Genomic DNA, 21,245 nt, shown 5'->3' on the forward strand with positions numbered 1-21,245 from the left:
GCGCCTTGCGTGGGATCAGTGCCCACGAAAGCTACTGGATGTTAGCTTTTTGAGACCCTTAAAAAATGCCTTTCCAAGGCTATACAACCTTTTTTTTTGCAAAAGGACAGGACACTAGGCATATAATTGATTTTGTTTTGATTTTTTTAGCCAGATGGCAGTAAATGCAGAAGATTTAGCCAGATGGTTTCCAATGCAGAAGATTTAATATGGTGGCCTTAAGGTGGTTCCAAAGGCAACACAGCCAAACAGTGGTTGCACCCCACTATTAAGATCTGGTTCACACAAGTGGTTTTTTTTCCCCGTCGATTATGATCGTGTCATAATTGTATTATGATATGTGTACATCCATATCAAAACGATGCACTTGTCGGGTGCTACATGTGTCTCATTTCACATAATAGCTAGGAATTAATACCAGACTCATCTCAAGTAGAGGTCACTTCAAATCATCCCCAGGTCACATGGTTTAGGAATATGTTCTCAGTATTCCTAAATCAAGTGACTTCGGTATGATTTGAGGTGACCTCCACTTGAGATGAGTCTGGTATTTATTCATAGCTATTATGTAAAATGAGACACATGTAGCAGCCGACAAGTGCATCGTTTTGATATGGATGTACACATATTAGTATCGCGTGTCCGCTCAATGTCATCGGCATACGACAACCATGTCATCATTTATAGCGCATGATGAAAATTTTTCATCATTGGGCCAGTTTGTAGCATGACTGTGTCGTAATTGCCGATGAGTATTACCTGTGTGTACACACTTTGTCGTTTTATTTATATTTACTCTATGGACTTCGATGATGAGGTGCTGACCGTGTGGATGCTCTTATCTTTAATTTATCATAATCATGTAATTACGACACGATCACGAAAATATAATAGTGTGGACTGGGTTGAAGACAAAACCTAACTTGGTGGCTGATAATTATATAAGCTAGCCCTTTTACTCATTTATTATCTGAAGTTACATTGGTTATTTTATAAAAGTTGACTTGGGGCTGTCAGTTTTGGTACATTACCTTTTCGTTTTTAATTGCTAAGAGCATGGCAGTGTGATCATCATCATCCACTTGGAAAACCTGCAAAAAATTAATAGCAGTAAAAGCAGGATAGGCAACAACAACAGTAAGAGTAACGGTCCGTTCATACTACGCCTTAATTGCCGATATATTAATTACTTTTTGCTGCAACTCAACACAACTCATCGCATTTCCAAGTTAAAATGTATATAACTTTATTGCGATACCGCAATGCAGTATTTCGCAGTACGAACAAAGCAATTGCAGCATAGTATGAACGGTGATTATTTTTACCGCCACTGATAAATTGCAGATATCAGAACCAGGGATGGCCGTGGTCTCTCTTTTCTTTTCGAATAGCTTTGACAAGTAACGTGTACAGGGATGATTCTTCCTGGGCACAGCAGGACCAACAACTTTATATGACTTCTGAACCATGAGATGTTGCAATACACTACCTATACCTGCATGTGCTAGGCAATGTACATATATGGGGGTGAGAAAAAATTCTATAGTCTGCAAAGTAACTGAACATACTTGCATGATTCCTGACCTTATTGGAATATTTTGGGATAGGAACAGAATTCTCAACTAAGGCAAGCCCAAGGCTCAAACTCTCGCTCGCAGATCGTATTCTCGACAGCAGTGCAATGACTTCTTAACTGTTCGGCCAATTTGCCCTCACATCTTTCTTTCATTCATTCTTTCTAATTCTGTCAACCCTTTTCTCTTTTTACTCCTTTCTTTCACTTTTCATTAAGTCTTTGTTTAGTTTCATTTATATTATTTTTTCCTTCTTCTGATTGCTTTTCACTCTTCTTTCTTTCACTTCTCTTCCTTCATCTTCCCTCCAGCAAACAAACATACAAACAAACAAATAAGCCAACCAACCAACCTCTTGTAGGTGTCCATACATATCAATATGTGAAGGCACAGGTCCATCTGTGGAGTCAATGTCTGATCCAAGCTTGTGATGAACCAAAGACAAACAGCTTTTATACAGTGCACTAAGCTGAAAAGAAACAAAAACATAGTAAAGCGATAGAGGTGTTATCGACACATGATTTCTAATTCAACACTTCGTCGGGGAGAAAAATACAACAATCGACACATGTTGACATTCGTAATGAGATCTAAAAATGCTGAAAAAAGTAAATCTAGATAAGCTTAAAATCGTGCCGATAATTACGATCGCCGACTTCCGGTGTAAACATACTTTGTGGTTCGTTCTACTTCTGGATTTGGGTCAATTTCAGATAATAAGAAATTAGAATAATAAATATTTTCAAAATAGATAAAAATTGGTAAATGCAATTTGTTGTTGTTGTGCTGCATGCTCAGTCATGTGTTGAGAGAAGCTAGCATAGTGCAAGTAACAAACACTGCACTATTGTAGAATGCCACACAGAAAAATAACAATGGGTTAAACCTTGCTGACCCAGACCAATTGCACTATTGTTGGGATTCTAAATTTGCATTTTAGTAAAGTTCAGTGTGTGTGTGTTCATGTGTCTGGATACTGTAAACCTGTACCTATTCTCATGGTTTGAAGAGTAGATCTATAGCTTAGGCCAAAAATAATTTTTTGCTTGCCCTCCACCAACCGACCCAAAATTGGCCAAAATCAGGGTCCGCCCTTTAAAAAAAAAAATATATTTTTAGTTTTTAGTTCTTAATTTTATGGGTTTTTTATTACTTTTTCTGTGTCTAAATTGAATTTCAAAGCTAAATTTGGCCAACAACATTACTGTAAACTCATTATAACATTTATTACTATCCATTCATGCATCAATGTTTCCAATAAACTTGGTGTTTTATGCCTGTACGTATGCAGTTGTTCTAATTGAATCAATTTCTATGGTGCATCTTGAATATTGAAGGTCTGAAGTGAAGTATTGATGTATCTTTTCACATGACCAATGTTCATTGCCTACAGGCCTACAGTAGTGAGTCAATAAAAAATATACATCTTTGTCCGACCGGCCGACCCACCCACCCCAAAAATCCCACTGGAGGGCAAGCAAACAACGTTTTTCTTGGCCTTATTTGGCTCGGAGCTGTTGTCTTGCTTGCTACCAGTACATTTTCAATTTGAAATTGATTAGTTTTTATGTTAATTTTAAACTTTGATTATAATATCATGTTGGTGCCTGCAGAAGAGCGGTTTATAAATCTGGTCAAAACACCATACTAAATATGTGACTTCAAAAGTAATCTGTAATAAAATGTGGCAATTTAACTTGAAATTTAAGAAAGTTTTAAATCTATGAATGAAAAAAAAGAACCAATTTTGAAACTTGTGTGGCTTACAATGGCCCACACCTCCCAATCACTCTGCAATGTGGATGAGTTCCGGAAAAGCTAAATCTTTTTTGAGGTATTTTGGGCCTTTTTGTGGACTTGTAATCAAAAAGAGAAGCATGTTACAGCTTAACTAAAAGTTTGAGACCTGTATGAATTTGGATTGCCAAAAAAATTTCCTTGAACACAATTTTTGAAAAAAGTAGGCCCTTGGATTGAAAAAATGACCGGAAATAATTTTTCAGGGTAGAACACAGGTTAAAAATGGTACTGTTTACATTAAACAAATGCCATTATCAAACTGAAACTGAAATTAAAATTTGTTAACTTTTGCACAGTACAGACATGATCAATTCAAGTGCTTAATAACTTCTATTTGTGTGTCAATATGGTCATTGCATGAAGGTTTGTGAGCAAACATTGATGCTGAAAGATTGTTGTTATGGTAACAATGCATTCTTATTTGATTATTAATTAGTGCATAATCCAATAGACAAGCATGGTATTTATAAACTGCATTAAATCATCATTATTTAATTTGAAGTTCATGAACACACAACTACAATCCTTGCCAAAATGTGTTAGGGCACTGTACAATATATTAAAAGGCCTTTTTAAAAAATATTTCCATTATTTTTGCTATGCTGAAATGGAGGTTTCTTTGGTGCCAAGCCTAAACCTACACCCCTCCCCACCAACCAATGTTTTGGGTGCCAATAGCCAGGCATGACCAAAAAGTCAGCACAAAAACGTAAAAAAGAACTTGCTTCGGGGTTGCATGACTAGGCTGCCAAGTCATAGTCTATTAGCGATAGTTGCGACTTTCAACTATGACTTCGTGATAATCAACTAAATTAAACATTAAATAAGTCAACCATATAGTTTGGCAAAGTTAAGACCACCATAATATAAAGTTTGGCAAGCTTTTATGCAATTTTATTTGTATGTACATATGTACATTGTAGACCTCTTGTATTTGCCGTCTTGTGATTGTTCCATTTCCGTATTTGCTGGCATGATCAATCCCTCAGTCCATCAAGATCAACCCTTGGGGGGGGGGGGGAGTGGTCACTCCAATTGTGGCCTGTACACCATCCACGATAATAAACTTTTGAAAAGCACCCTAAACAAGGATTTAACCCTTGGCTAAAACGATACCCTAAACAGGTAACATGCGCCTGTTTTCACACCCTAAATTTCATTTCATAAATACCCTAAATAGCAATTGCAATTTTGCTACCCTTTTTTTCCCAATTTTCCATGTTTTTGACTCCCTAAACAGGATATACGCGTATGGTGCCTACCCATGAAAAACTACACTTTTTACGCGTTTTTATTATCGCGGATGGTGTACAGGCCACAATGGGAGTGAACCCCCGGGAGATCAACTCACAGTCATTTGTTTTTCGTCATGTCTGTAACGGCCTAGAAACTCCAACTAGACCGTGGCGCCATTATTTTTTTGGGTTTTTTCCCAGATTGGAGCACTAACAAAATGAAAGTGCTCTTGAGTTTTAACCACAGAATTAGAGAAGGATCGAGAACCGGGACTCAGCCGCCATCTTGATACAGGCATGGAGCAAAAATTGGGGGTATTTGGTTTCCCTCGGAATGCGCTCGAGGCATTCGTTGACATGCAAGCGTGACATTTGAGAGATGCACTTGATGCAACCTGCATGCAAACACCAACACGCTTCAGATGAGACGCAGAATTGTTTTCAATCGTCTCTGCACACTGTCGGCATGGACCCGGATACCCCCAATGTTCTCCCCACAGCTGACGTCACAATTGTACGTGGCGGTGTAGGGAGTCACGGTTCTCCTTCTCTAATTCTGCGTTTTGTCCTCAAATTTCGACCTCCACATAGTCAGCAATAGTCCATCAGTCACGCCTATTTGGTGTCAACAAGTCGGCTGCTAAAAAAGTTGTGCAACCCTAGTCATTACAATTTATACCACCCCAGTTGTGGCTTGCAAATTGTCATATTATCTGAAAAGGCCAAAGTCATATTTGACAGAAAATGTGAGGATTTCAAACACATTATGCACTATTTCTACAGTACTAGTCTCTTACTTCTCTTTTTGTGAGTTGTGGTAAATCATTGCATGTTTCTGAGAATGAGATGGAGACCAAGTTGTCTTCAAATTGATCCTGTGCCTGAGGAGACAAAACAAACAAACATGGAAAAGGTTCAAAAGGTTAAGTTGATTTACTGAAAGATGTGTTTACATCATGTCACAACAACATTAGTTGATTGCAGGGGTGGGTACTAAAATATGTTTGGGTAGGGGTGTGTCGATGAGAATTTGAAAGTGGACCCATTGATAAATACCAATTTTTTGGAACCATCGATATAGCAAAAATCAAAATTTTCAGTCAATTTAATACAAATTGTCTTAGTTCCAATATTTTCCCCAAATTCTGGGAAATTCCCAAAATTTTGGCTATAGTGAGGCAAAATTGCACTATTTTCCAAAAAAAAATGATAAAAGTTTGAAAAACAAACTCATCCATATACCCAAATTAACCTACAGTAGAAGAGGGGTTTCCTGTGGTCCTGTGGTCCATATGAAGGCCAAAGGAGGCATTTTTGAAAATTGAGTTACTATTACACACATTAGGCTATCATATACTGAAATATCAAATGTCTAGCATACTTGGCTATTAAGTTTTGAAGTTTTTGTAATGTTTATTTTCTTATGTATTTCACTGTATTTTTACTCCATTTAACTCCATTTCAAATTTGCCACCTTTGGCCTCCATGGACCAGATCATGTCGCATATACCAAAAGACTGAAAATGCTACCCAATACCCATGTTTGCAGCCATGGTAGCACTAAATTGCGCCATGGGGTCATATAGGCGCATTCTTGCAGCTTTTGGCGCATAAAATTACCATTTAAAGGTTGCTAAAGGGTTATCTGAATCTGAAAATTGTTTTGGATCCATAGTTTCACAAAATTTCTAATTATTGACCCCTTTTTTGAAAACCTAGCGCTACCCCTGTTTGCAGCACGTTCCTGTATGGTCATTTGTACCGAGTATCTATCCCCCTGGGATTTACTGAAGGGTGTGTTTACATCATGCCAGAACAATTAACATACAAAGACAGTCTAAAGCCTACAACTTTGAGACATTAACCTTCTACATGTAGGCTTTGAACCTCAAAATGTATCTAGATATGAAATTGTACTTGTTTAACATAGTGGTAGGCTGTACAGCCCAAAAAATATGAGGGTATGTTTCAAAAAGTTTAGGGTGCCAGCTGATTTGAAGTAGTTTATCCTCCTGAGCATTTTGACACCTTAAGCGAGGGCGCTGTTCAGCCAAAAAGCTGTTACGTATCCAACTACTGAAACACTAAAATTCCCTTAATAACCCTGTTTGGCCTACTGAACATTGTTGTTTCAAATATATATAATATTTATTTTGGGGGTGGGTAGACCTTCTATGAAATTTTTCTTCAAAAGGGCAGATTTAAATGTTTTTTCACGGCAGTGAAATGATGCCACTTTCCCCCACATCTCATATGCACAGTTTATCCCTTACATATCCTGTGTCATGAATAGGTATTGTAGCCCACCAGCCCTGTGGTTAAGAGTCTAGGAAATAATTCCTAATATCTCATACCCTAGTTTGTATGCCTTTATCTAATCTTGCCACACATGACAACTTACTAATTAGCCCTAACCCGGAAAAGAGTCTGTACAGTGTAGGAATTTTTTAGCCTTTTTAGAAACATGTTTGCAATTGGCTTATAGCCATCACATGCTGACAATACACATAACTGATTGGTTAATCAAAACTAGCAGGTCATGGCCAGGCCTAATTACAAAGTAAACATATCATTCTGTATAGAAAACTGTGCAGCAGGCGATTTACTTCAGAAAATTACTACATTGCACAAAACTAAGTCCATTATCTATACCGTAGTTAATTGAATGTTTATTGACTCTTGTAATAACCCATGTGTATAAACCTGTATAATATTGGTGTTCATAAAGACTATAAAGAGACAAATATCCCTGACCCTGACAAAAGCTAGCAAGAGCAAGCTGTGTAATTTGTTTACTTTAGTGATAAGATACAACTTTCTTTGTAGTTATAGCTCAATTTGTTTCCTAGTAGGTGACTTAATAAAAATTCCTTTAAAAAGGAATGGGGCGCCCAATGTGAGCTTGGTCGTGATGTGGTAAATTTCATGGTGTTTAGATTTGGTATTATTATCTCTTGCAAACCCGGTGACACCTCATTATAGACCTGTCGATAGGTTATAAGAGGGGATAGCCTTTTCCAGGCACGAATTGGGCCATATATAAAGAAAGTTTTGCTACTTTGCAATGCAATAAAAACCTAAATGCAAAACGAGATCCTGTAGGTGGCTTAGGTGGATCCTGAGGTGGCTTAAAAAATAAATGCAAAATGAGGTTTTTAAAAATATTGTTTTCCAGAGTCAAGACGCAGGTATCATTATTAAGCCTCATATCACTTATTTATTGTCGAATAAGTGCAGAGTAGGTTAGATATGAATATTGAATGTTAGACCAAAGTAGCTCAAAGTACATGTACTATTATACACCTGATCTGTGAACTTGTCTTTTTTAAAGATAAATTCTTGTTACCATAAAAAGTGGATCTTTTGTGAACCTTTTCATCAAACATCAACATGTACTATACACCTGATCCGTGAACTTGTCTTTTTTAAAGACAAATTCTTGTTACCATAAAAAGTGGATCTTTTGTGAACCTTTTCATCAAATAAAGGCTGATTGTCAAAGTATTTACAGAAAAAAGTGGACTTTTTAATCAGATTGCCATTTTTTATTAAGGGGGGATGTTGGACTCCATGGCTACGGATATGAACACTTACCGTGTGTGCTAACTGTAAATTAGATCCCTGTTTTGATGGAAGAGCAGAAAAATTCTCAAAGAAGTTCCCATCGGCTTCAGCAACTCTGAAAACAAAACAATAGGAAAATTTAAAAACATGTTTCTTGATTCAATATTTCTATCTTCGGTTTTAAAAAGCCTATTACCTTTTTGGAATCAATTGGATGCTTTACACCCAATATTTATTGGTCCTGCTACATCTCATCCAATATTTTAAAACTCATAGCTCAACCAAAAAATATGGGCTCAATTGATCCAATTTTATATCACAGTTTTACAATCAACCCAAATATTCTCTGTGACACTAAGCAAACCACAGGAACCTGAATCATGTCACTTTTAACCCTATTGATTTAGGATATGGATTGTCCAAGCAAAGCTCATGTGTGATTTTTTTTAAAGAAAACAAAATCAATTATGTTTCCACAGTTTAACTTTACTTTTAATTTTCTCAACATTTGCAATAATAATTTTCTCAACATTTACAAGAATCTCGATTTTTTTACTGCCCAAATTTATCTTGGTGGATCACAGGTGCAGAGTATATTATAACAAAAGGTGCAGCAACATAGAAATTTAAGCACAATTAATATTTCGCACTTTGCCAATGTGTAACTTTTTCCCTTGTTTTTCAATTTGCAAAGATTCCTTACATCGACCTATACACAAAAGGAATTATTTGCGCGTTTCTAATTTCACGGTAGAAGTTTGGAATGCGAAAATAAATGTAGAGCAAAAATTTCTACTTTTACAGCCCTAAAGTGAGAGCTGGCACAGAAGAAAACTTGCTTTCAACACTCCCCCTTCAAACAACTAAAAGCACTCTAGCATATCAAACATGCTCATCTATAATGACAGAGTTCCTTAACCCCAATACCCTTGTACATACATAGAATGACCTTTGAAAATGTTGGGTACAAAACTCAAACTCCACAACTTCAGGTCAAATTTTGAGATGTGATGGGTATATAGGGGCCAATGAGCCGTGGTTTTATAAACTGGGCTGTTTTCTGCTCATTTGAAGTGTAGGGGCATATGCTTCAAGTAAGGATGGTAATGACTTTATTACTTGAGGGTGTTTGTGAGATTCCAGTGTGAACTCCCTGCCCCCATATGTTATCCTTTGTACACAACAAGTCACATGTTGTTAACTTTTCAAGGCACACTGTGCATATTAAACCCCCTCAGCCAGAGTGTAGCGAGTCTTTTAGTGTGAGGGGGAAAAGATACATTTTTGTCCCATTTTGTAAATTTTTTGTTCCATATTTATAATTTTAATGACTCTACTCTTTGCCGTTCCCATTTCCATCACTAAAATTTTCAGGGGGGACTTTTTAAACTTATGACGCTTGGCTAGCACACCTAAATTCAGACATTACCATGGTGGTAGAACCAAAGCAGAGACGATATTTTACACTTCCCACAATGCATTTCTTCCATTTCAATTTTCTGTACCATACCGCAGAAACATGGCATGTTGCCTCAGGGGATCGACGCTAAGTCACGTACCGTGTGAGCAAACTCAAAATAGTGCAAACAGCGCGACAGTACACAAAAGAAACTTCTCGCGTAAGATAAGCGATGTCGCCAGGTCTGTACGCTGTACCGGCGTCAGCTGAATTCGAGTACGCTTAGAGGGCACAGACATGGAAAATTCCAATCTGAATAAGAATAAAGTACCTTAATGAACAAAGCACATCCATTTCTTGCAAAATATGGAATTGGATCATTCCTTGCCAACTCAACAATGGGTGTACACCATACCTCATGCATTGTTTTCTTAGTTTGATTATGTTAAGGAGAATACACGAAGAACTGTTGATTCTTGAATAATAATCCACGAGGCGTTAGCCGAGTGGATTATTTTCAAGAATCAACAGTTTTGAGTGTATTCTCTGACTTAAACCATTGCTTTATACTAACAACTTAATATTTTCTAAAACTGTGGATTCGTAAGTTACTAGTAATAATAAATGGAAAAAGCAAACATTACATTGTTCCACTGTAATTTCCTTATCTGTTGATTCGTATTATTGATATATTTCATTTACAAAGTATCTCACACCTGTAATTTCTATATCTGTAGATTCGTACATAATTAGACAATCAATAGTTGTTTATACCATGCACTTCTGATGTATAGTACTGAAGTAGATGCGTTTATTTTGCATAACAAGGAAAATTGCCATAATAGTCACGGGTTCATATCAAATGGCCAATAACACCTGAAGATAGCTAGACCTGTGCTGTGTTCTGTATATTACTACACACGATTTTATTAAAGATGAAGGATGTCCTATCTTCATGATGATTTGGAGTTATTTGCCATATGGAAATTATCGAAAATACTCAGAAGAAAGGATACAAAGCAATGAAACTCTTCTTCCGTAAATCGAGTGTTCGGTTTAGGAACAACCATGCAATTATGGAAATCATTTGTTATCTTCGTTGAAATGCATCCCGTATTCATAGTAATTTGGATAATTGCAATTTTTCGATGGAATCATTCAAAGGATATATTGTTGATAAATGGGATTTGTTTTGAAGATGTCTTTCGAAAAGGGAAAACGACCTAAAACATGATTCTACATTTAGCCGAACAAAGGTAGGCATATCATTTTAAATGTGTAAAGAGAGGAAGAATTCGTTTTATTTGGTTGGTCCTATTAATAATACCTACTGTCACTGAATTTCAGCAGCAGCAAAAAACAAACAAGCAAAACAGAAACCACAACAAAACTTCGCCGCCTTCGACACGGAAAAAAGCCTCGACCCCAACTTCCAGCCCCCTGGAAATCAAATGGAGTGTCCCTATAACAATGCTAACATTATAATATTTAATTATCGGATAGGCCTACTGATCGATACAAGTAAATATTCAAGCGTGCCAAAATACCACCAGATGAAACAAAATGCAGTTTGTACACGAAAGACAAATAAAAATTAAGCAGAAAATAGATCTACGGTGGCTTTTATCATTACTACAAATGTGCAAAACAAACAAATAAATAAACAAATAAATAGGCCTAAATGCATTGATACAGAATGTGTATTATGTAGCAAAGTTTCCTAAATAAAAAACATGTAGCGACTGAAATGAAAAGGAAGAAAAGAAAAAGAACATAAAAGAAAGAAAAACCGACAAAAGATACATTTTAATTAAAATAAGTAGAAAAAACAGAACATATAGGCAGCGACTGCCTTTTGAGGAGAGCAAGAGCAATTAATATCCTAATGGTCTCCTTAAATCTGATATTGGAGAGTGTTTGAGCTCTCCTTAGTGAACCATTCTGTCCCTACATTCTATTATAAATGCTCAGAACAGCTCTCCTTGATGGCCCAGAAAAGCTATTTAATGCTCTCCTGAAAATTTCAAATGCCAGTCCCTGCATAGGCCTAGCTATGCAAATCTTGGTGGAATAATAGATTTATGACACAAATGAAAGTGTAATGGCCAAGTTACACTAAAAATGCCAAATTTGCGTTGTTATTTTACAATACAATTTTTTGTCATGTTTGTAGGCCTATACAAAAGCTCGGTAGGCTATATAATTTTGGAAAACGTAAGATCAGCGCATGTACAAATAATATACCACAGTATTCATTGTATTTTTTAGTGTAAAATGGTTTCATAATTTTTGAATGTCGTTCATTTTATTTTATTTGTTCATGATAATGTTCCTTTTCCTATCACTTAATTTAGAAACAGCAGTAATTCTATTTAATAAACTGTAGATTACATGTTTAGTACGAATCCACACTTCTCTGTACGAATCCACACTTAACTGTAGATTCGTGCAGAAAAGTGTTGATTCGTAGAAAATAATCTACAGTTTATTGAATAGACTGACGTCACAGCAATGGTTTAATGACAGATATTAAATAATGAGAAATGAAAAACCTGAAAATTTGGGTCTGACTAACTCCATTTCGTCAAATCAAATCCATATCTTGCTTCTAAAGTAAGTTATAGGGTCCCAAAAGTAAGAAAAATTTCAGTTGAACCATACTCGGGGGAGGGGGGGGGGCTCTGCCCAGAGACTAAAAACATGTTTACTGTCCAATTTTCAGTTCTTATGATCTATAACAATAACACATTAAGTGGTCTTGTATAGGACTAGATATGTCTTGTATACAACATTGTAATCTAAATTCATATCTCTTTCAGAATTGATTTTAAAAAAAATCACTAAATAACACTTGTTATTTGAAACCAAAATTTTGCATCCCATGCAATACGATTTAACCCCGATTTTACACTTCTCCCACTGCAATAGATGTGCTTTACGTTAGCTAATCTTTCTTTGATTACCATTGTTACAATTGTTAAAAAGAAAATTTGATCCAAACAATTACATTTCGGCAAATCACATCAAAGCTCCGATTGGCCGCCCCATTCCTTTTTAAAGGAATTTTTATTGTAGTAATAGTATAGATGATTTGATTTCTGACATCAATGCCTGGCAGTATGCGCACGCATCATCACAATTTCCATTGTTTTTTGTTTTTTTTGCCTGACAGTATGCGCGTACATCATATTTTGATCAGGGCTTGTGTTTTTAATCCCAGGCCATTGAACTACAGTATGTAGTGGTTGCATGCAATTCACTCAAGCATTATCCATATAGTCCCTTAGTTTGTTGATAAACATTGAGGTCAACTCATCTATATAGTAGTAATTCAATTGATCCATTTTTCTATCAATTTGAACATGCTTTATACTATACTCATATTCATCATCATATGCCTCATAAACATGAATAGATTCCTGTCATCTGATTGGTTGAAAGTGCAGTCATACTATGCCTACAAAATGAACTATGGACCGGTCATGGAAATGAACTATATGGACCGGTCACATGCGTCCCGAATCCCGATCAAACTGCGCAATCGCAACATCCACATATAAAACAAATATTGACTGCTATATTCGGGACATGGTTAAGATCGGCTGTGCCTCAGGTCATAGCATGGTTTTGAGATCACCGCGGACCTATAATCTTAACCATGCCCCTCATTAGTCCGAATAATCAGACCCAGAACAAAATATTAATTTCTGACATGATCGTGTACTGGGTCTGAACTGTTTCCATATGAAATCTTGATGGCAAATTGGACAATAGAAGCACATGGTTCTACGTGACAGCTTTTTAATCCCTATTCATGTTACGTGAATCACGCTATTGTGGACCATCCTTCTGATACTTGAGTGTTTGGACAAGCGGAGCGGTCTTTTGTCTACCTCTCTGTTTGTAAACAAACCAGGAGGTCGAAATCGTCCTCCTCGCCGAATATGAAAGTCAGCGTAATAGTACGGCACTAGCCCCTCATAGCAGTCAATATTTGTATATTATGGCCAAGAAACATACAACTATGTGTGCAGAAAACATACATGTAGTCTATACCTTGGATGGCACTTATCTGGTTTGATTCGGGGTTTGATCCAGCCAAGAGCTTGCTTCAGCCCAGTAACCAGAACTAGCATTGGAGACTGAGGCATAACTGCAAACCTAACCTTAATTGTTTGTTTGTTTAAACGGTCGCTCCGTGTGGAGACACGCTTTTGGTCCTGATGGGACCAGGCTCAAACAAAATGTTCAAGCCAGGCTAAAATCCTATAAGCATGCTGTGTGTATGGAAAGAGAAGTGAGAAACATCCAGATATGAAGACAAAGAACAAGGAAAAGAAGGCCACTCCCAACAATCAAGTTAACAATTTTACTGTCAGCCTTTGGGTCTACATGTATTATTCAATATTGATTGTTGTACAGCTAATCAGCTATGTGTAAAATTACTTTTCAAATAATACTAGTAGTACTATTATACACCCCATTGGAATCACTGAACTGGAAAATTGCTTATTTTCACTGATTTGAAGAGCCCATAATGATACCCATGATTGCTTTTCATTCTAAACCCACCCATGTGTAAAATGTGCCAATGCTGTTTTGTTTTGGGTGTAGTCACTATGGACCACAATGGCCTCATCCCAATGCCATAGTTCAATAACCTCAATTAAGCAACCATAGGGCAAAATTTGACCTCAAGTTGTAGAGTATGAGTTTTAATACCGAAATCGTCAAAGGTCATTGGGGTTATAGAACTGTGCCCTGATAGATGAGCATGTTGTGGATCCTAGTGAGTGTGAAACCAGAGAAGATGAGAATTTCTTCGTATCTTCTCTGGTGAAACCATAGACTGTATGTGAAACTCAGCAGCTTACATTTGATTTTACAAATAATTTGGAAGAAGTTGGAAGGTCTAATTATACAGATTTGTAGGTATGGTGATATTTCAGTTCATAAGTGCATTTTATTGACCTATTTATTCTTAGTGTATTAGCTCAGTGCATTGATCCCAGCTGTCCCGCAGCCAATTTTTGGAAGTTTGGGAAATTATGCAGTTAAAAGTGTAGGCATTTATTATCATATCATCGATGATAAGGAAGTAAAAAAAAGGAACAAATATATAAAATTATGGATGGTATCACTGATCAATCTATGCATGATTATCGTGTTCAAACACCCCTTTACTGTAAATAGATTATTAGTATCCCATCAAAGTTTCGAGTCAAATTCACCTGGACCCAGCATTTTGTTGTAAATCAGTCAAAATTGAATAAAAATAGATATAGACAAATTTTTTTTCATATCTGTACTAAAACTTTCTGTCAGGTCTCAGAGTGTTTAGCAATTTTTGTCAAAGCAAAAACTTTTCGAAATCAATCATAAAAAACTGGTCATCTTAAGTCTGATTTGGATAGACAGCAGATCATCAGACTCCACCTGATAAATGGGGATTAGCTGACACTAAAAGTCACAGGGCAGACATTGTATTTAGAACTAGCTCTAGTTCCTTGGCTGGGATCAAGGCGTGCAGCGCCGAGCAGCGAAGCCGCAGTCCTCGACTGGGATCTATAGTATAGGACTGGTGGATTTTGGAATGTCAGAGAGGGGTTGTCATGGTCCCATACAGGCACTGAACAAGTGCTAATTGTACTGACACAGGAATCAAACCTACAACCTACTGCATGCTACATTAGGCATACATCCAAGTCACTACCATCAGTCTCCTCCTGATAAATGTTGGGGATAAACACAGCTGACATATAACAGCAGTGGTAAACATTTGCCAAACTGGAATGTTACATTTTACAACAAATCTATTCTAAATGCCAGGTTGCCCTTCTGATGAATGCAACATGTTTTCTTAGCAACTGGGGAGATGGTAAAAATTTCAGTTTAAGCACTTGTCATGTTTCTTGTGCTACCAGTCTGATTTTCTCTATTAAAGGAGTATTTCGTGATCCTAGCATCCTCTTTTTATGACATTTTTCAGTAGATATCCACGAAAAAAGATTATTCCCAAAATTTCAGTTGATTCCGATTTTGTGTTTGCGAGTTATGCATGATTTATATTGTGTGTATTTATATACACTGCTCCATAGACAATGTGTTGTAATTTCGTTCTGGCATACCAGAACGTAATTCAAATTTCACGATATTTTTGCTGAACAAATTAATCTGCAAGAATATTTTTGAACATAAACATTATGTAGCCAGAGGTATCCAGTGATATAAAAATCTTAACTTTTTTTGAGAAAAGTGGGGGGATGAGGCTGTGGATCACGAAATGCCCTTTTAATTCACACAATAGCTATAGTGTGAACTCATGGGTTGTGTTGTTATTCGGAAGAACTGTTATTCCAAGACATCACTTTTTTGAAGGGTCATTATTTCAAGGGTAATTACTCCAAATTTAAAATAAGGCTTGTTATTCTGAAGGTTCATTTCACTGGAGATTCATAGTTTCAAACTTCCATAGTTCCAATACTCCGAAGGTTCATTACAGGTACTCATGGCCATTACTCCGAATCTCAGGATAACGCTCCTTAGGAATAACAATCCTTACTGCATAGTGCAAATTTACGTAGTTTTGGGGTTTTTGTCTTAAAAAAGGGGGGGGGGGCAAACTCAATGGGTAAGAAAAATATTGAAAATATTGGGGGGGATGCCACCTCTCCCCCTCCATGTAGTTCTGCCACTGCTTACCATTAATTCATCAGTCATCCCTTCGAAATAACAAGCCTTACTGTAAATTTGGACAAATGATCCTTTCGCCCCCTTTGAAGCAACAAGCCTTTGAAGTATTGACCCTTCAGAATAATGAACCTTTGAAGTATTGACCCTTTGGAAAAAAAACTTTTGGAGTAATCAACCTTCAGAATAATGACCCTTCAGAATAACGAATCGTAACCAAACTCACAAAGCATTTGAGAATCTCCTTGCATATATATTAACATCTTTATGTAACTCATCCTCAAATCTACACAAAGATTTCTCGCCACTTCTCCTTCGTGCCGCTCTAAAAGTCTTGAAATGACGATCATGAGTTCTTTGAAATCCATGTCTCTGATAGTGATATTTCACGGCTCCATGTCTCTGCAATCGGTTTGTAGTCAGTAAAAATAATGGTGCAACTGTGTCTCCAGCCTCGCTCTCGTGCAACGAAGAATCGTCGCCTGTTTCTTCAGAATGACTGAGACTTGTGAGCGGTACATTTATAGCATCCTCATTCTTCTGATGCAAGTCACCATCTGCTAACAGTGTTTGGAACAGGTTTATGAAATCCAAAAACAATAAATCCATTTTTCAAAGCATCCACCTTACATAATGCAAGACATCCAGCAGGAACAAAGTTTTGAACGGTTACCCCTCTGACTGATAGAGATGAATAACGTAGCACAGACACTTGCATTCAGAAGCACAGCCTGCTTTTATCTATTGCCTACTCCTACATATCTACATTTTACTTGAGGCAAAAAAGCCTCTTCTCACTGGCCAACATTCCTTATCACACGTTCACACCTGTTATCTGTGATCTTCGATGATGAGTTTCATACCCAGGATACACATGTCTGAGCTTATGTTTACCAGTTTTGCATATGTTAACTGAACTGTGTCTTTGGTATGAGGTGAGCTGGTGACTGGAATTCTACTAAAATAGGTCATCAGGTCCAGCTTGGCTAATGGAGATATATTAAAGGGATTCTTGGAGCTTTAGGAGAGCTTCAGTTTATACACAGTATAGCACGGTGGCTTGTAATTGGCGGGGTGATTGGCCTCGCAGTGCACAAACACCACGGCTATAAAACCTTTTTTTTTTCTCCTTGGGCAAGGTACATAGAGACAACAAAAGCAAAAGAAGGAGTGGGTTCTTCTAAAAACTTTGTACGGAGATGTGCCATGCAGACTTTCAGATGCTGACTTTCTCTATACCTACTTTTTGCTGTTTTTGCAACCCATCAGTAGGCCTATAACAATTTTTCACAAAAAGCACCAAAATTTGTCCAAATTGGGTATTTTTAAGGGCACATTTGCCTAAATGCACCCAACTGGGCACATTGGTTTCCACTGAAAACCCGGTGCCAAAATCGCTGGAGGAAAGCACTTTTATACTTAAAGAGGAAGCCCCGCCAGAACAGTTCATCTGGGGTGAATTAACCTGCCTGGTTATCAAATTAATCAGTGACAAGGTTATCTCTGAAGTTGACTTAAAGTGCTAATTGATACAATACCATTAAAGCATTAATTAGCATCTGTCAAATTCAGAGATAAACTTGACACTGATTAATTTGATAACCAGGCAGGTTTGGTTCACTCCAGAAGAACTGCTCTGGCGGGGATTCCTCTTTACGTGTTGCCAAAAAGTGACTCCCCAAATTCTGTAAGGTCCATGTTTATAATCGGATATAGGCATACATGTATATGTGACGTGTCATGTCAAAAGGAGACACTTTTGGGCAGGATATGAATTTTGAGTTTTTTACATATCTTAAATAAAGAGATATTTTGCTCCACAACGCCGTTTTCCCCAACGTAATCGGACATTCCTAAGCGAAGATATTGAGTTCGAAAGTTATGGTATTATAAAATTGGAAATTGAGATATCGGCCTTTAAAAATATTATTGACAATGTTGAGAGTAGGAATTAACTTGAAAAATGTCTCAAAAACTACAAGATGCCAGTTATATTCCGGTCTAAAACTATCAGACAATATTTTAGCATTAATAACATCACAAATTCGCAACAGACCTAAATTGTGAAAAAAATCACCCACCGGCAGATTTTTGGCTATTTCTCCATTTATGATCCTGCCCAAAAGTGTCTCCTTTTGACATGACACGTCACATATGTTATTTGTTTGCCTTATAGGCTTTCACTTGGAATCATACTATCTACTCAAATAGCCTATTATGCTACGAATTTGCTAGAATTTAGCTTTGTTTGACTACGTTTAAAAGCAATTAGGCCCTTATACCCCGCAATATACCAGTTTTAATTTCCACCATTGGCCCTATGAGCAATAGCTGCCATGCGTCATGTAGAATATAGAATGCAGATATTGTATGTCTAGTATAAGGCAACTATTGCAGATGGATAGGGCCTTCTGGCACAATAACCCCCGGAGGGGGTTCTCCCTGGTTGAAGGTATACAGGGATGTGCCACGGTTTTGGGGTACCTTTTTAGCAATTTTGGTATATCAATGGGTGGGTTTTCAGTAGAGACTAATGCACCCAATTGGTGCATTTGGGCAAAAGTTCCCCTAAAAGCGCCCAATTAGGGCGAATTTGGGTGCTTCTTGTGAAAAATTGGTATGCTGATGGGTGGCAAAACCAGCAAAAAGTAGGTATAGAGAAGGTCAGCATCCGAAAGTCTACGTGGCACATCCCCGTAGAATCCCCTGGGCAATAACCTCTTAATAAAATAGACTTGTCAACTCACAAAAAATTTGAGAAACTCCGTACTAAAGTATTAGCATCTTCGTGCAACTCGTCCTCATATCTCGATTTCATGCGACTTCTTTCCAATCCTGGCTTCCTGAAAGTCTTGAAACGGTAATTGCATGGGCGCCGGTTAGCATTTCTTTGAAATCCACGCAGTCGCGTCTGCCTCTGATAGCGATGCCAGTGTCTTACTGCTCCGTGTCTCCGCAATCGGCTAGGAGTCCGTAAAGATGCAAGTTTGTCTTCAGCCTCATGGTGTAATGAAGAAATCTCGCCTGCTTCATCACCATGACTACAACAAGGTGGATCAGCATCCTCTTTAATCCCTTGATGCAAATCATCATCTGCTAATACCGACTGGAACAAGTTCATAAAATACTGCAATCGGCTTGGAGCTGGTAAAGAAGATGCAAGTTTGTATCCAGCCTCACTCTCGATCTCAACCAAGGAAGAATTTTCATCTGTTTCCGCATTATGGCTATGAGTTAATTTTACAGTATCTTCCTGAATCCTTTGAAGTGACTCAAACGAGTCATCAACAGTCAACACCAATTGGAACAGGTTTATGAAATATTCCCCAAAGTTTAACTCCATCTTTCAAAACATTCAATAACCAATGTACATAACATACATAGTATGTAATTTGTGTGTGGCATAAGTTTGAACAGGATAACATGTTTGGCCGGATCTGGATCATACAGATGACTTTAAAAGCACAAATGCTTTCCATTCAGCATTTCTGCAAAGATATCTTACACTTCCCATAATGCATTTCTCCCATTTTAATTTCCTGTACTGATTTGCTATCTAGTGCAACATGGGTCTGATAGTGACAAAATGTAGATCGATCAACAGAGCACATCCAGATCTTGCAAAATATTATTTCTTGACTATGGCAAGGACTGACTGTCTTTTAGAATTTGCAGGAGAGCATTAAATAGCTCTTCTGGAGCCTTCAAGGAGAGCTGTTTAGAGCATTTACCCGGGCATTTACCATAGAATGTAAGGAGAGAATGGTCAACTAAGGAGAGCTAAAAATCATTCTCCTATATCAGATTTAAGGAGAGCAGTAGAGAGTGATTACTCTCATGGACATAGGCGTAGATCCGGGGGATGGGGGATTTATCCCCCAATATTTTGCCAGGGGGATGGTCCATACAATCATCCCCCCATGTTGATGCCTGATAATGGGTTTCTAACCAAATTAACCCCATATTTGCCCATTTTAGCCCCAAAAGTGCAACTTTTCACGCGCGCATTTATTCTACTTTTACACCATATTTCATCAGTTTAGCTTCGAAATAGTAAAAATTTTCGGGCGCTTCGCACGCAATTGTACCATAAACTTATTCTGTCGCCAAAAGGCGCTGGATTGACTATATATTGACAACTCCATCCCCCCCCCCCATGTCAAAAAAGAAATCTCGTTAACTGCTCATGGACCCATGTTAGCCAGTGTATTCTCAAAATGAAAACAAAGGTAACCTGTGCAAAGCAATGCGAGTAATAATGTGAGCGGGAATGTGAGTGTGAGTATCATTTGATGAAACAAGGCAATCATGTTGCAAAGGATTCTGGGAGGGCTATAAAGAAATCATTTCTGTATTTGGTAATGACATCATCTGGTCACTTGACTTTGACCTATGGCCTAATAACTTTTTACTTCAGGCAGAAAAGTTCAAAATAACCTCCTCTCACTAGCAAAAGTTCTTTAAACCACACATTCAAAACTATTATCTGTGATCTTACAGCAGATGAGTCTCATACCCGTGATATATCATGTCTGCGCTTATGTTTACCAGTTTTGCACAGAGAGCAAAACTGAACTGAACTGTGTCTGTTGGTATGATGTGGACTGGTTGAATGGACATCCTGCTTTTTACTTTTTATTTAAATAGGTCATCATAGGAACTTGTCAATGGATTAAAGGGATTCTAAGGTCCACTATTTGTAACCTGCATTTTCTAAGCCCATGGTCCATTTCACTAAACTTTACAAAGCTTCTTAAGTCTCAAAATCATTCGTAACATATGACAAGTCCTAAGTTTCATTCCACTAAACATACTTACGAATGCTCCTCTTCGTAAGTAATAGGGATTTACTACAGGAACCCGTTGTATATTTACGTCTAGTATTGGGTATACTTTAGGAATGGTTACCTGAGTTACGAAGGGTTAAAAGTTTAATGAAATGGACCACTGGTAATACCATCATGCTTGCATGGTGGCGCAGAA

At 37.4% G+C, this 21,245-nt stretch overlaps 1 protein-coding gene across 3 annotated transcripts in view; it reads right to left on the minus strand.

Annotated features, from left to right (window-relative positions):
- LOC140143620 (protein unc-13 homolog D-like) overlaps positions 1-21,245 on the minus strand; it is an 88,729-nt gene that overhangs the window by 47,149 nt on the left and 20,335 nt on the right. For all 3 annotated transcript variants that reach the window (XM_072165438.1, XM_072165436.1, XM_072165437.1), the window contains exons 2-5: positions 8,204-8,288; positions 5,407-5,490; positions 1,927-2,043; positions 1,032-1,091 (exon numbers count right to left, since the gene is read on the minus strand). In XM_072165438.1, coding sequence (XP_072021539.1) covers positions 1,032-1,091; positions 1,927-2,043; positions 5,407-5,490; positions 8,204-8,288 — 346 coding nt within the window. The remainder of the gene's footprint in view (positions 1-1,031; positions 1,092-1,926; positions 2,044-5,406; positions 5,491-8,203; positions 8,289-21,245) is intronic.

This window comes from Amphiura filiformis, unplaced genomic scaffold, assembly GCF_039555335.1.
Source record: "Amphiura filiformis unplaced genomic scaffold, Afil_fr2py scaffold_24, whole genome shotgun sequence".
NCBI classification, from domain to species: domain Eukaryota; kingdom Metazoa; phylum Echinodermata; class Ophiuroidea; order Amphilepidida; family Amphiuridae; genus Amphiura; species Amphiura filiformis.